Consider the following 15968-nt stretch of genomic DNA (forward strand, 5'->3'; position numbering starts at 1 on the left):
AAACCTGGGAAACCACCCAATAGTTGGTGGTCAAGGTAAAGCAGGTGGAGCCATGGGAAAGGGACTTGATCTTCTGGGGACCTTCAGAGGGCAAGATTGGTAGTTTGCATTTGTTTTATCAGGGCCAGCCCTACCATTAGGCAAAGTCAGGTGGCTGCCTCAGGTGGAAGACGCTGTGTAAGCAGCCATGAGGTGTTGGAGGAGAGAGTTATGGAGGCTATGCAGCCTGCCCTGCACCCCCGAAGCTTCCTTTCTGTCTTCAGTTGTGGTAGAGGATGGTATCCCATGGCCAGTGCTGAAGAAAGATTCAGCCATCTTGGTGGTCGACTTCTGCATGTGGAATGTGGGGGAGGGAGTGTCATTTTATCCTTTGCTTCATGCAGAAAAATGTTTTGGAACAACCCTGTCGTTTGTGCAAATTTTATGCTGCATTTTGCTGTGGGTTTTATGGGCGTTTGATGGTATTTTTATGCTTTTATGCTCAGAGTACGTTTATTATGGGGTGGCATAACTGTAAAACAAACAGACAGTCAAATATATATGGTCATTGCTGTCTTCCCATCCAATTTGATGTGGGGAGGATTAAAAAAAAAAAAGATATCTCCTACCTGGAATCTGTAGTAGTACACTCCATTCTATTACCTCAGGACCAGGCCTTAACTGCAGGAGTCCAATTGCTGGCTGCTACTGCTTCTCCTCCATCTCCTGGACAATACTTTCAAGGGAGGACAGTTCCTCTGAGAGTTTGGTCATGTGCTCGTCCCTTCTTCTTCTGATCTCCTTCTCTACCTCCTCCAGCTTGGCCAGTAAAACGTTGGATGGATCTATACTTACCGCCTTTTATCGCTTCCAATGAGGTTTCACTGCCTGCCTTTCACACTACGCAGTACCCGCCTCGAATTGGAACCAGAATTTCCCACTTCTGTGCTCCTGCTTTCAATACCCCAATATCCCGGTATTTCCCCTTAATGTGCTCTGATTATCCGCCTTCGCTACTGTATCCAGTCGTAGTCCCCTCCGCCGCCTGTCCATATGCAGCGGTGTTTGTATTTCCCTCCTTTCCAATCACAGCTCTCGATGGCCCCATGTCCTCTTCCAGTTACTGATCGCATAGCTTCCTCAGCAGCCCCCCTTTCCTCAGTAACAAGCAAAGGGCTGGATGTGTGCGCACTTGTCTGATCTTGGAAGCTAAGCAGCATTGGTCCCAGTCAGTGCTTGGATGAGAGACCACCTGGGGATCAGGCTTCCTGCACTGAGCAGGGGGTTGTTCTATCCCTTCAAATGAGATTAAGTTTTACCCCCTCCTATCCCCCGTGCTGGATGTTTGTTTTGTTTAATTAAGGCGTTATCCTCGCAGAATCGGGGCTTCTCCACAATGTTTTTTTTCTAATTGAGGCATGATCTTGGAAGCTTTGAAGCTTAGGGAAAAAAACATTGCAGAGAAGCCCTGATTCTGCAAGTATAACGCCTTAATTTAAAAAAAAAACATCTGGAGCAGGAGATAGGAGGGGATAAAACTTAGTCTCATTTGAAGGGATAGAACAACCCTCTGCTCAATGCAGGAAGCCTGATTCCCAGGCGGTCGCCCATCCAACTACTGACCAGGGCTGACCCTGCTTCGCATCTGAGATCAGACAAGCACGTGCAGGAAAACAGCAGGAAAACAGCACAGTGCTCAAGTGTGAACCAAGCTTGCGCATTCGATGAAGTACTGCAATAGGGAAAATGGGTGAGTGTGAATAATCACGCTTTAATGCGAGAGCGTTTAACCCGACGGGACACCAAATTCATTGCGATGGCGGGTGCAATGTCGATCGGCCTGTTCTCTTGTTCTTCCAGAAACTGGTGAAGGCGTCTGAACTCATTCATTGTCTTTTCCATCTCTGCTTTTGTTTGTTTCTGCAAAAGGAAAGAGGGTAAACAGTAGCCCGAGTCAGGAATACACTAAGTTTTTGGAGCATGAAAGTGTCTTGTCATAAGAATTCCCTAGCAAGGGCAAGTGTGACTTTCCACAGAGATTGCATCAATATTCAGCAGGGAAAGATCTTCCTAAAAACATGAAAGGGCCCCTGAACAGCTTTTCTACACCAAGCGTTTACCCTGTACCTTTTTTGAGGCATCTGCTTCCAGATTCTTAGCGGGATTAAGATCTTCTCTTTAAAGGAGCAATCCTATGGCCACTAGATACTGTCTAGAGGGCCATAGGATTTTTCAATTTCTAGGAACTGTGGTTCCCCCCCCCCTTCTCCGCCTCCTCTTAGCTGGTGCAGTTCTTTCCACACCGGCTACTTGTCCATGCTTGGAAACGGAGCGCAGAGAGGGCAAAATGGGGGCGGGATGGGGAGGAGACCACGGAAGCCTCTTTAAGAGCCATACCACGCAGCCTCTCCCTTCCTGCTCTGATATACCTGGCTAGATACATGAAATTGCACATCTAGCTCAAAATGCACATCTAGCCCAGCATTGGATAGGTGTCAGCCTCTAAGTTCTATCTCCATAGGATTGCACCCTCATACTTTTTTCCTGTCCCCCCCGCCTTTCTATATGTTCCATTATATAAGCATTAGGCCGCACTGTCGTATAGCAGAATTGTTCAGTTACACGAGATTTCTATGGCGTTAGAGAGGCCATTCAGAAAAAAATGCCATACTTCCCTTGTTAGGGAAAAAAGCCATGATAATGGTTGCAAAGCCCAGGAGAGGCCCTGCAGGATGAAAGACCTGCAAACTATCATGAGTAAGCAATCATAAGTGCACAGTAAAAGCCTTGTGTAGAAAGGCTCTAAGAATGGCCTTCAAAGAACACTGTATCTGGGAGATCAGACCAAACAAGAGTAAAGCTGCCTCATGTATGTGTGTGTGTGTTTAAAAAACAAAGGAACAACCTTTCTGCAATTTCCCCCGAGATATCGATTCCAGACTATAATCCTATTCAACATCCCAGTAACATTGACACTTACAAGCAGCTCTTGGCTTTCCTTCTCTGTGTCTGTTTTGTATGTAAGGATTTTATCTCTCTCTTTCCTCAGGAACTTAATTTAGGCAGCTACAGAACTGATCCTGAAGAGAAAACATAAGCTCCAGTTTGGTTCCTTTTTGTAGGTTTTGTATATATAACAAAATTGAAATGGGGTGGGGGAGGGGCAGAAAGAGACAGGCAAGTTGAATGATATGCTCTGCTCCCTGCCTTGCACCCCAGCACCTTTTCTGGGTGGATGTACTTGCTTTATCTCAATGTGCTATACAGGTAGATTGAACAGGTAACTATACCCAGTTGGAATATGGTTTGGCCTCTTTTTCTGCTGGAGAAGGGCTTGTTTTGTGCTTTCTGTCACAATGCAGCCAGCTCAATAGAAACTCTTGTTCTGGGTTGCCAGGCAAAGTGTAAAAGCAGTAACTCAAAACCTATGTGTAAAATTGATTCTTACCAATTAGGAGACTGCAGGTATGCAGTGATCTAATAGCACTGATTTTTTCCCCTCCCTTTCAGTAACTGAAAACCAAAAACAACGTTGCTATTAAGCTGGGGAAAGGAATGAGTGTGAGAAAGAGATTGAGAATCCCTGGGTGTCTGCGTGAATGGTGTATGAATGGGTGCATGCATGAGATTGTGTGTGTGTGTCGGGGGGACATTTGTGGCTTTCAGTCACACACTGGGACCAGACTAGTGATATTAGTTTTCAAAAGTATTTGTTCACATTGCCTTGGTTTTTTTATAGAAAGGCAGGATACAAGTAATAAAAATAAATAAATAAATAAGATGGTGAAATAAGATATTTTGTTAGCTTTTCAGTGAGGATTCCAAGCTAAAATGCAAGACCGCTTGATATTGGGGGAAAGTTAGCATTTATTTTTAATTGTCCAGTTCAACCTTTCCCATTGTATTTTGATTTTTGAGTCTTACAAGTTGCCGGAAATTAAACTGGACATTTATGTATGTGTGTATTTTTCTTTTTAAACATTTCTTGGCCACCTTTCAGGGCAAAAGCCCTCCTAGGGCGTCTTACAGCAATAAAACATTCTCTGACATAGAATTCTATTTATTTATAAAACACTTTGAAGCTTTGAGGTGTTCATTCTGTCTGCTTCTGAACAAAATAGCAGTTTAAAATTATGTGGCTTGTCTACTGATGTTTGTGAGAATCCCCATGAGCTATAAAAGATATCTAGTAATCCCCAAAAACATGTTTGGTGTCTCTCTTCTTAAAGAGACTGACAATACCTGACTGTCCATGTGGATGGTGTGTGGTGTGTGCTCCTTATCTTAAAGTCTCTTAATTGTCTGTGCAATGGGAGTTGTTGCTGAAACACGGGAATGTGAGTCCAAATGAGTGCTTTGGGGTGGATTTCCCCCCCCACACACACACACACACTTTGCATTCATGTAAACAGATATCTCCAGTCCATCCAGCTGAAAGAGAAAGAACCCTCAGAGGGGAGAGCAGCAGAGGCCTTGAAGATGCCCATCAAGAATCACCATCTGGACAGCTGACCAAACAGGTACACGGGTCACTGCTATGGGGAGATGTATCATATTATATTTAACTGCTAACTGTCTTCAAATTTGCATTTATACATATCTGCATATGCAAATGTTGTGCAGATCTGCATCCTCTTTTTTGATGATGCATTTCCTCTTTTTTGGCAATGTTTTTTGGCCTCCCTAACTGGAATTCTTGCAGGGGAGGGGGAGAAAATGTTTGATTCCCACCCCTTCCCCTCTCTTGAAACTCCACCGCTCAAGAGGCCTGGCTGGAACTAGGTGGGGAGATATTACAATATTTTATTGCAGGTCTCACTTGTCCATAGCTCTTCCCCCTCCCCATCAATATCCACTGTGACTTCTCTGTTGTTGTTGTTCAGTCGTGTCCGACTCTTCGTGACCCCATGGACCATAGCACTCCAGTCCTTCCTGTCCTCCGCTCTCTCCCTGAGTGTGCTCAAGTTCATATTCATTGCATTGGTGATGCTATCTAGCCATCTCATCCTCTGTCGTCCCCTTCTCCTTTTGCCTTCAGTCTTTCCCAGCATCAGGGTCTTTCCCAGAGAGTTTTCTCTTCGCATTAGGTGGCCAAAATATTTGAGCTTCAGCTTCAGTATCTGTCCTTCCAATGAGCACTCAGGGTTGATTTCCTTTAGGATTGACTGATTTGACCTCCTTGCAGTCCAGGGGACTCGTAAGAGTCTTCTCCAGCACCACAGTTCGAAAGCATCGATTCTTCGGCGCTCAGCCTTCCTTACAGTCCAGCTCTCACAGTCATACGTTACTACTGGGAAAACCATAGCTTTGATTAGACGGACCTTTGTCGGCAAGGTGATGTCTCTGCTTCTTACTATGCTGTCTAGGTTTGCCACAGCTTTCCTTCCAAGGAGCAAGCATCTTTTGATTTCATGGCAACAGTCACCGTCTGTGGTGATCTTGGAGCCCAAGAAAATAAAATCTGTCACTGCTTCCATTTCTTCCCCTTCTATATGCCAGGAAGTGATGGGGCCAGATGCCATGATCTTCGTTTTTTTTAATGTTGAGTTTCAAACCTGCTTTTGCACTCTCCACTTTCACCCTCAACAAGAGGCTCTTTAGATCCTCTTCGCTTTCTGCCATTAGGGTGGTATCATCTGCGTATCTGAGGTTGTTGATAATTCTCCCAGCAATCTTAATTCCTACTTGTGATACATCCAACCTGGCGTTTCTCATGATGTACTCTGCATATAAGTTAAATAAGCAGGGCAACAATATACAGCCTTGTCGTACTCCTTTCCCAATTTTGAACCAATCGGTTGTTCCATGTCTGGTTCTTACTGTTGCTTCTTGACCCTCGTACAGGTTTCTCAGGAGACAGGTAAGGTGGTCTGGTACTCCCACCTCTTCAAGAATTTGCCACAGTTTGTTGTGATTCACACAATCAAAGGTTTTAGCATAGTCTGCTCTGCATTCAGTTGGATATATCTTCCCCTTTCTCCCTTGCTTTTCGCTTCCCTTCTTTCCTCAGCTACTTGTAAAGCCTCCTCAGACAGCCACTTTGCTTTCTTGCATTTCTTTTTCTTTGAGATGGATTTAGTTGCTGCCTCCCGAACAATGTTACGGACCTCCATCCATAGTTCCTCAGGCACTCTGTCTATCAGGTCTAATCCCTGAAATCTATTCCTCACCTCCACTGTATATTCATCAGGGATATGATTTAGGTCATACCTGAACGGTTTAGTGGTTTTTCCTACGTTCTTCAATTTAAGCCGGAATTTTGCAACAAGAAGCTCATGATCTGAGCCACAGTCAGCTCCAGGTCTTGTTTTGACTGACTGTATAGAGCTTCTCCATCTCGTACCTGTTGGAAGCCTCCTCCACAGGAATCACCTCACAATCTCCGTGCTTTCCGCATTGGTCACACACCACACAGCGGGCGGTTTCACCATCTTGACAGAGATGTTTCAGGGGCTCCTGGTGTCTCTCACAGACCCTCCCCTTTCCTTCTGACCCTTTCTCCCCCTGAAGACTGAGTCTCTTGGTTATTTCCACAAAGTTGGCCAGCTGCCGATTTGGGATGATTTTCCTTTGCTGGAAGGGTTTTCTACAGTGAGGGCTGCAGGAGGCCTCGGCGTCCGACTCTCCCCAGCACTGGGCCAGGCTGGCTCGGCAGAAATTGTGCCCGCACTCCGTAATGATCACAGGATCCGTGAAATACCCCAGGCAGTTGGGACAAGTCGCTTCATCGCAGAGATCCCTGGCGGGACCTCTGGCAGCAACAACAGCAGCCATGCTTCCTCACCAGGAAGGAAGGAGCTGGGTTGGCATACTGTGCTCTCCTTTCAGCCAGCAACTGGGTGCTTCCTTTCCCGGAAATGAGATGACTCAGGATCTCGGCTTGCATGCAGATGTGGAATTCCCTGGAACGCAAGAGCCTCTTTGCTATGGATTTTTTTTTTTAATAAGCCAGTTTTTCTTCACTTCATCTCAGCCTTAAATTACTTTGAAAGCCAGTGAATGAATCCAAACACAACAAGCGCCTCCCACCCAAATACTCTACGTACATGTATCTTTTGAGCATCCAACCAGTGTACAGAGGACAAATTCCAAAGAGCCCCATAGTTCTCCCCACCACTCCATGGGACATATTTCTGCTGGGTCATTTTGATAAAACCCCATCCACTCAGAAAACCTCAACGTGAAAAAACGGTGAAAGCTGGAACTACATGACATCTGGTAGATCCAGATGAATTATCTGCCATGAGGGCCCCACGTCTACCCAATCCCATCCACCCACTGATCCTATTTCATTTCTGTCCATCCTGACAGAACCATTAAGGTTACTAATTAGTTATTACTTTTGATTTTGATATTGGTACGATTTATTTCTCGTGTCACTGATCGCCTGATATTCTCTTTGATATGTGTTAATGTGTGGGTGTTAATTTTGTTCCCCACACCCCACTGCAACTGTAACTTAACTTTGGTGTGTTTTTGCACGCTAAAATGAATGCCAGACAATTAATACAACTAGAAATCCAGCAGAAACTGGCACTGCCGGGGCATCCAACCTCATATTCTGATTGAAGTTGTTTCTAGATATATCTTGTCTTCGTGTATATTGTTTGTCTGTTTCATGTAAATGGTTTTTAAACTCTGTATACTGTATTTTAATTATTTTAATCTCTGTAAACTGCCCAGAGAGCTTCGGCTATGGGGCAGTACAGAAATGTAATAAATCGTCATTATTGGGATCCTTGTGGATTCCGATTACTTTTGCTCGCCAATGCCAGCAATCTACTTTGGGGCCGGACCAACCTTCCCCAACCTGCAGATGTTTTGGACTTCAACTCCCATCAGCCCCAGCCAGCATGGCCAATGGCCAGGGATGCTGGGAGTTGTAGCCCCAAAGATCTGGTGGGCGCCAGGGTCAGGGAGGCTGTTCTAAAGGCATTGCACAACTCTCCCTAATTAACAATCAGCACCTTTGCAAGGAAATTACTATTATAGTGTTCATGGAAATGATGCCAAATCTATAGACAACAGAAGCATCTTAACAGCAGCTCACATATGCATTGAAGCCTAGAATCAGTTTGCAAGTCTAAACGTAGGACCTGTTTATGCAATCAAAAGAAAAGTGCACCAATTAACAGCTTATATAATCTTGCAAACCTTGACTCAGTGCTAGTGGCAAAATATGCTGTCTGCATCTTATGCACGGGTGGGTGAGGGAGTCTTGTGTTCATGTCAAGCAAGACCCATAGACTTGTGAAGCAAACTACAGAGGTGGTCTGCTGCCTTCATACCCTCCTTGTGGGCTTCCCAGGGGCACATGGCCATAGCAGAAAACTGGATGCTGAACTAGGTATGCATGTGTACTCAGAAGTTAGTCCCACTGTGTTCAATGGGGCTCTCTCCCCCAGATAAGTTGGATTGGATTAATTTGGATTCCTGCACTGAGCAGGGGGTTGGACTCAATGGCCTTGTAGGCCCCTTCCAACCCTACTATTCTATGATTCTAAGTGTGCACTGGGTTGCTGCCCAATGGACTCTTCTTATGTTTTTGTCTACAGGCTTCATGTCAGGAAACAATAAATATAATGAATAGCAATGGGAGTGCTTTTTTTCTCACTGATCAGGAAACCAAGAACATGTTTTACAGAACGTCTGAAACGAGTTTGTGGTGGGGAATGTGGGGAGGGGACCCATGCAAAACTCAAAAATTAAGTTTGCATGGCAAAATTTGAATTTATATTTTCCTAATGATAATTTTTGCAACATTTCCCTTTTATGAATGCAAGTTTGAATTTTGGGGTAAAAATGGTATTAGTCAATACTAATTTTCGCAAGTTAATATGTAGAAATCAATTTTAGGGCTATTTTAAGGGCCCTAAAATCAAGCTTGAAACATTGCAAATTTGAAATCTTAATTCAAATTTCCCCCAGATTGAAATTCTTTCAGCACAATGTCTTAGAGCAGAAAATATCTATCAATATCGTTACTCAGGTTCTTTTTTGGGTTCAGGTGCTGGGAACAGAGGGCTTAGAAGGAAGCTATGGAATGGGAGTAAAACTTCAGTTCACAAGACCTATCTTTCCTTGAGGGCAGAAAGTTTTGCTGCCTGGAGTCTGAGATGCAGGTAATCGTGCTGGCAAAGCAGTGGTCAAGTTGTGGAACAGTAGACCACTTAAGAAGTTACAATGTTTGTTACTCTTCACAGCTAGCAGCTCCATGAGTCTGGAATGTTCCCAAGGTAACATCAGCTGCCTAAAACTATGAAAAAACTGTTTTTGCAGGTTTCTGTCCACCTAATATGTCGTTCACCAATCCAGAATTCTTGTTGACAACTGAAAAGAAGGAAAAAAGCCAATCAGATGGCAAGAAAATTTAGGGGAGTCAGTGAATAAAGAAACAACTGAACCCTAAGACAGGTGGGGTGTTTCGTCCCATTGTGCTGAATGAGGCTTGCCCTCTGAATGTCCACAGAAATAACAGAGATGCCCCTCAATTGACACGGCACATTTTAAAGCCCAATTCCTTAAATGCGATTAAGTGCAATCTCAAGGCTCCGATTCATTGCCTTAGGAAGTAACTATGTCACAGCTTCCTTAACGCACAGAGCCTGTGTGTTAAAATGTGGGCTGGTTTCTGTCTCTTTCCGACAACAAACCCATTACTGTCTCCTCAGAATTAACCCCCATTGTGCTGTATGAGCCTTCCCTTTGAATGCCCACATCAGAACTTACAGACTCCCCTCAATTGAAATGGCACATTTTAAAGCCAAATTCCGTGTGATTAAGTGAGATCTTAAAGCTCCGATTCATTGCCTTAGGAAGTAAGTACTTCACAGCTTCATTATAGATATGCTGAGGATTACAATGGGGCTGGTTTCTGTCTTTGTGTTTACTGCTCTTTCCCACAACAAACCCATTACTATATCCTCAGAAGTAACTCCCATTGTGGTCAGTGAGGTCTTAATGGAGGCTGGTTTCCATCTTTGTGTTCTCCCCCCTCCCTCTTTTCCAGCACAAGCATATGTGTGTCTACTCAGAAGTAACTCCCATTGTGCTCAATGAGGCTTGCTCATGAAATGCAGGTGCATCTGGACCTTTAGGGGAGAGGAGAAAGGGGGGAGGGGGGAGCCTCTCTTATTGGTTGAGCAGCCCCTGCCAGTCAGATGATGTTCACTCCAACCAGGAAGTATGTTCTGTGATTTTTACTGGTCCGGAGAATCTGCTTGTGGAACCCAGCTCACATCAAACCTGATTCCTTTTTAAAAATCTGGTACTCCTCCATTAGCTTCTCCTTCCGTTGTCATGGAAACATGGGCAGGGGCTTTGTGTTCAGTTCTTTCTGCTGTTTGTTCTGTTTTGCAGAATAGCTATAGTTTTTGCTATAGATTTTTGCTAGTTTGGGGGCCTTTTAGGACAAAGTTGCACATTTGCCTTCTTTTTGAGAGAACAAGGAATTTCTTACTTTGACTATGTCCCTGCTTCAGTTTTTAGGGCTGCAGCTGGGCACTGTTTCCAAACTAGCTTTGGAGGGCTAGAAGCCTTCCTCCCGAGCAGCTTGATTCGGTTTTTCCTTATTATTCTATTTTACTGACTGGTGAGGCTCAGACTTCACCACCCTTTTCCATTTTAAAACATTCTCTTCACTTTCTGCCTGGATTAATTTTCTCTACCTGGACTTTGCTGAGTTCTACACTTTGGATTCTAGGGGCGCGTTTCCACACTGTCGGCTTCACTTTGTTTGCAACTTTGTTGCGATGTTTCCCCAGTTGCATCTTCTCCTTTTCCTGTTTCCACAGCCCTTAAAGATCATTGCTGTAGCCTGGGGCTCTGTGCTGTTTCCACTGAGCTGTAATCAAATTATGTTCTTGATAGCTGGGTGGAGTCTGGGTTGGGTCCGATTACCTCTTCAGTGTTCCCTCCTCCTCCTCTTGCTGATTCCCGCTCGCTCGCTTCCTTCTGCTCTGCTCATTTCCCACTATGGCCAGTCTCCTCCATTCTTTCCAAGCTGTTTTGTTTTTTCCTTTAAGCAAAGTTGCATGTGCAGCACCCCCCCTTTAAAACTCTTTGCCCCCCCAAAAGTTCCCCCCCAAACAGGAACTTAAAGTTCAATTTCACTTTAATAAAGGAGCAAAAAAGCAAAGTCGTGTATGCAGCATCCCCATCCCTAGTGGGGGCCCCCAGGTGACCACTTCACAGAGACACCTTCATTAGACCCAGCGTGCTCCCCCGCCCAGTACTGTTGTTGCTCTTCCCCCTTATTCTGGCTTCCCAGTGACCCTGCAAGGTGGGCTAGGAGAAGAGATAATGGCTGGCTGGCTTCCCAATTGAAGGCACTTTTAATACCCATTGAAATTCTAACTGTCAAGCTTTTCTCCTCTGTGGCTGAGAAGGGAAACTTCTCCATCACCACGGAGGAAAAAAGCCCATCAAACTGGTGAGCAAAAGGGAGAAGAAGCAGTCAGTCAGGTCATTGGGAGAGGGAAGTTCCAAGTAAATGCATTGAAAATGGGAGACCTTAAGACTGCTACCGTAAGTAGACTTACAATGCACTCCTATGCATGCCTACTCAGAAGCAAGCCACACAGATTCCAATGGCACTTACTCCCAGGAAAGGAAAGCTGTACAGCCAATGAGTTTACTCAGAAGTAACACCCCCTAACACACACCCACATAAAGTGGGACAAAGCACTAGAGGGGAAATATACAGGGAGGAAATGGCGAAGAGAGCCAGTGGATGATATACTAGTTGTGCATCTCTTCGTCTCTGCCTCCCTCGCCCCCTTCTGCTCCACTCCAGCCCTTTTGTTTTTTGATTTAAAGTGAGTTTTAAAGCACACTTTCACTTTACTGAAGGGGCGAAAAAGCTAGTCCGTGAGTGTAGCATCCCCACCCTTTCGACCCCCCCCCATGGAGACTTAAAGCACTTTGGCCTTAACGAAGAGGAGCATAAAAGCAAAGTCGTGTGTGCAGCATCCCCCCCTTTCTTCCCCTAAACTGGGGGGCGGGAGGGACTCACCTTAATGACTTAATGACTCTTCATGAATCCATCTTTGCAGCTCTCCTGTTTTCCCTGCCACCACCTGGACTGAGAACTTCTTAGGGATACCCAAGGTGGATGGGCACAGCACTTGTATGTCAGGGGTGCTTCTGTGTGCAATTCTTCATCTCTGCCTGACTGCTCCCTCCAGTATCATCTCCCCCTCTCTTTCACACGGGCACATGAGTGACACACGCACAAGGGCTGGGCTACACACCCCATGGGCAGGACTATGATACTGAACCCAGTGCGGTTGTGGAAACAGGTCAGTAATGGACCTGAAGTAAGCAGGAAAAGTCAGACTATAACCAGTCTCAGAAGAAGCGTTTTTTCCTCGTTAAAATGCAGGGCTGGTGCTGAATGGCCACGATGTCATGGAAACAGAGACCTCACCGTGCAGCCAGGTTGGAGTAAATCGCTGGTGGAAACACAGCCTAGGAGAGGTCTCTCACCCTTCCTGTGGGTCCACAAAAGCCTGTTCCTCAGTTCTCTGCTTCAGATAGGTCGCTATACCTTCCTTTTAATCCTCCTCTCATCTTTCTTTTCCCTAAAAGTTTGAACCATATCAAACCATATCGTTGAAAGCTAAACTTGCATTTAACTAGTTTGGACTGGTGGAAGTTTAAGTGGAGCTAAATAACAATTCAAACTGCTGCTAATTGGGCCTATGATAACTTTTACATGTCATAGGTATTCCATTTGATACTCTAATACAATTCTCCTAACATTGTTTTCTAATAAGCCTTAGCAAGAGTTAAACTACAGTATATTTTGCATAGTGTACACATGTATTTTCTTTATAATAATTGCATGTTCAACATTTTACTTCTGAATGTGATGTTCTACTGCATTTACTTTTCTCTAAAAACCATTCATATCTTAAGACTTTCTGTGTGGCATGTTTTTATTTATTTAACAAGTTGAAGAGATATTCACTGTTTTCCTTTTTAAGTTTTAAAATGCATTTTCAAAAATACTGAAGCTTTTAAATAGACTTAAGTCAGCTCTGGTTGCACTCTCTTGCCCATTGGGGCAAAGTCAGAACCTCATTTTCCAATATCACAGAAAATGTGTTCTCAGAGAAGCAATACTGCCACTGCATGGTAAATACAGGTAATTCAGTCTTCCCCAGCCTAGGGTCCTCCAGATGTTCCCATCAGCATGGGGGCTGGAGATGGATGTACAGAGAAATAAGAGTACAAAAAAGTTTTGTTTCTTTCCATCTTTGCTCCTGCAACAACACACTAATAAAGAAAACCGTCCACTAGATTTTTCTTACTCTTTTCAAGCATCTGGCATGACTATTCTATTAAAACTTTGTTGCACTTTGAAACTGGGGGGGGGGGGAGGAGATATGGCTGTCTGATTGGCTGGCTCTTGTATCAATCAATGTTATGCAAATACAGCTTCTCCTCAAAGAGAGAAAGCAACCTCTGAGCCCAATTCTGAGGCATTTGTAACTATGTTGTAACTGTAATGAGTTTATGGCTGTCTGCCTCTACCCCTAGGGAGAGACTGTCAGGTGAGCTTTATCGGCTGCACAGAAGAAGGGGTAAAGGGTCTCTCCAGAGAATGAGGCAGGTGGGTATGCAAGTATCTGGGCTGCTGTATCAGCATCGTAAAAGCACACCCGGCCCGCAGCACAGTTCAGAATCACTCGGATCTTCTTGAACTCTGCACCCAAGGACAGAGCAGCATTACCAGTGGGTTTGGTGGCTATATAGCTACCTCCCCACTTGCCCACAGCCCAGACACCTTCCTTGTGATTAAGGTTAAAAACACCCTTTCTCTTCACAGACTTTCTGGCAATCCCCACAGCCCATCGTTCCTTACGCCCCAGAACAACTTCCCAGAAATGTCTGCCTGCAGTGAATCCCTCATGTCCCAGGACAAAGGCACATTGGTCAAATCTTTCAGGGTTGTTTGGCAGATCTTGACGTTTGTTTCCCCATCTCACGGTTTTGCGATCCTCAGACAGGATGTGTTGGGGATGTGCTGTGTCTGGGTCCAGAGTTATATGGGCTGTAAAGGGTGCGGGCGGAGAAGGAGAGAGAAGATGAGCAGCATCAGCTGGGAGGTCAGACTGATGATGGAAGCCAGACACACTACATTAAAAGTATCCCCTCCCAGATCAATTGGGCTTCCATGCATGGCATTCAGGATCAGGATGCTTCTCTCCCTCTTAATCACAATACTTAAAACTTGTCATTCAAGTGTTCAAAAGTGCTTAACCTGCATTACCTAGTTATAACCTTTACAAGAATGCTATAAGGCAAGTCAGTAAGGTAACTTGTAAGATGAATTCAGTGTGGAGGTGTGATTTGAACCTTCCCGATTCATAGCTCAGTCCCTTAGAGCTTTTCTACATGTGGCTGTTAATTGGCTATTAATCTGTATATATTTTCAGTTTCGTCACAGAATTGAGATCTGAGCACTACATGAGGAGTGTTTCCTTTCCTGCTTTTCTGCAACATAACCTCTAGGTGGCACTGTGGTATAGCAGAACAGCACAAATGCGCATGAAGAAATCACACTTTGTTTCACTTTCACAATTAAATGCCACAATTTCTGTGCTCCAAAAAAAACTCACTGAAAGTGCTTGTTAGACACAGAAGCAAAACTGGAGGGTCACAACATTGTCTAAAGAACCCATAAACAACCGTGAGTAGGGAATGACAAGTGCATGATAAATGACTTGAGTAGGAAAGCCTTAAGTCAGGATTTCAACAAAGGCTAGTCCAAGAGAGTGAAAATACCTTCCTTGTAACCAGGACTCAAATTTAAGTTATTTCAAATAATTTATAGTCCACTATCCGAGGCAGCTTACAAAAAGTAAAAGAAGAAATCTGGAATGCTGACATGGAAGCATTATTTAGGAAAACTGGACACGGACAAAAGATTTTTACCTGAGGTTACCAACCAGGTGACCATTTGGAAGCCTGGTACTTAGGGCCAGGTCCTGAGGACAGACAATGTGGCAAAGCTATTAGCATCACTGGTTGCTTGTGGGCTTCCTAGGGGCATCAGGTGGTCCACGTTGGAAACACTATACTGGATTACTTAGATCCATTCCAATCAGGTTTCAGGCCTGGTTATGGGATTGAAACAGCCTTGGTCGCTGTGATTGATGACTTATGCTGGGGAATGGATGGGGGGAGTGCCACTCTGCTGGTTCTTCTGGACCTCTCAGTGGCTTTTGATACCATCTACCATGGTATCCGTCTCGATCCTTTAACTGGATTGGGCTTGGGAGGCACAGTTTTAAAGTGGTTCTGGTCCTTTCTGGAGGAGCGCTCTCAGGCGGTGGTGCTGTGGGACTTCTGTTCCACCCCATGGCCATTAGCCTATGGGGTGCCACAAGATTCTATCTTGTTCCCCATGCTTTTTAACATCTATGTGAAACTGCTAGGGGAAGTCATCAGGAGGTTTGGGCTGAAATGTCATCAGTATGCAGATGATATTCAGCAATACCTCTTGTTTCCATCTGCACATCCCAGGGAGGCTGTGGAACTCCTGAACCAGTGTCTGGAGGCTGTTTTGGGGTGGATGAGGGTGAACAAGCTGAAACTTAATCCAGACAAGATGGAGGTACTGTGGGTTGGGAAACCAACTACTTCAGATGAAGGTTTACAGCTGGTCTTAGACGGAGTTGCACTCCCCCTAAAAGACCAAGTGCGCACTCTGGGAGTCCTCCTGGACTCTGAGCTAACTGGGGAAGCCCTGGTGGCTACAGGGTCCAAGAGTACATAGCTTAGGCTGGTACGCCTATCTGGAGGGGATGGACCTTGCCTCAGTTATCCATGCACTAGTACAGTAGGCTGGACTACTGTAATGCACTATACGTGGGGTTGCCTTTGAAAATGGTTCAGAAACTCCAGCTTGCACAGAATGCCGCCACGCAAGTATTGGTGGAGGTGATGCACTTCGAACACATAATGCCTATACTGCACCAGCT

The 15968-nt window shown here is 44.9% G+C and overlaps 1 protein-coding gene and 1 pseudogene across 5 annotated transcripts in view; both read right to left on the minus strand.

Moving 5' to 3' along the window:
* Positions 1-1557: 1557 nt before the first annotated feature.
* On the minus strand, positions 1558-6804 carry LOC146355621 (zinc finger protein RFP pseudogene; annotated as a pseudogene).
* An 86-nt stretch (positions 6805-6890) lies between these two features.
* Positions 6891-15968, minus strand: part of LOC146355622 (tripartite motif-containing protein 10-like) — a 43216-nt gene continuing 34138 nt past the window's right edge. For all 5 annotated transcript variants that reach the window (XM_084831007.1, XM_084831003.1, XM_084831006.1 and 2 more), the window contains one exon: positions 6891-14035. In XM_084831007.1, coding sequence (XP_084687133.1) covers positions 13518-14035 — 518 coding nt within the window. In that variant the 3' untranslated portion in view covers positions 6891-13517. The remainder of the gene's footprint in view (positions 14036-15968) is intronic.

Source organism: Heloderma suspectum, chromosome 2 (genome assembly GCF_057233095.1).
Source record: "Heloderma suspectum isolate Gila_16-S chromosome 2, 16-S_ref, whole genome shotgun sequence".
NCBI classification, from domain to species: Eukaryota; Metazoa; Chordata; class Lepidosauria; order Squamata; family Helodermatidae; genus Heloderma; species Heloderma suspectum.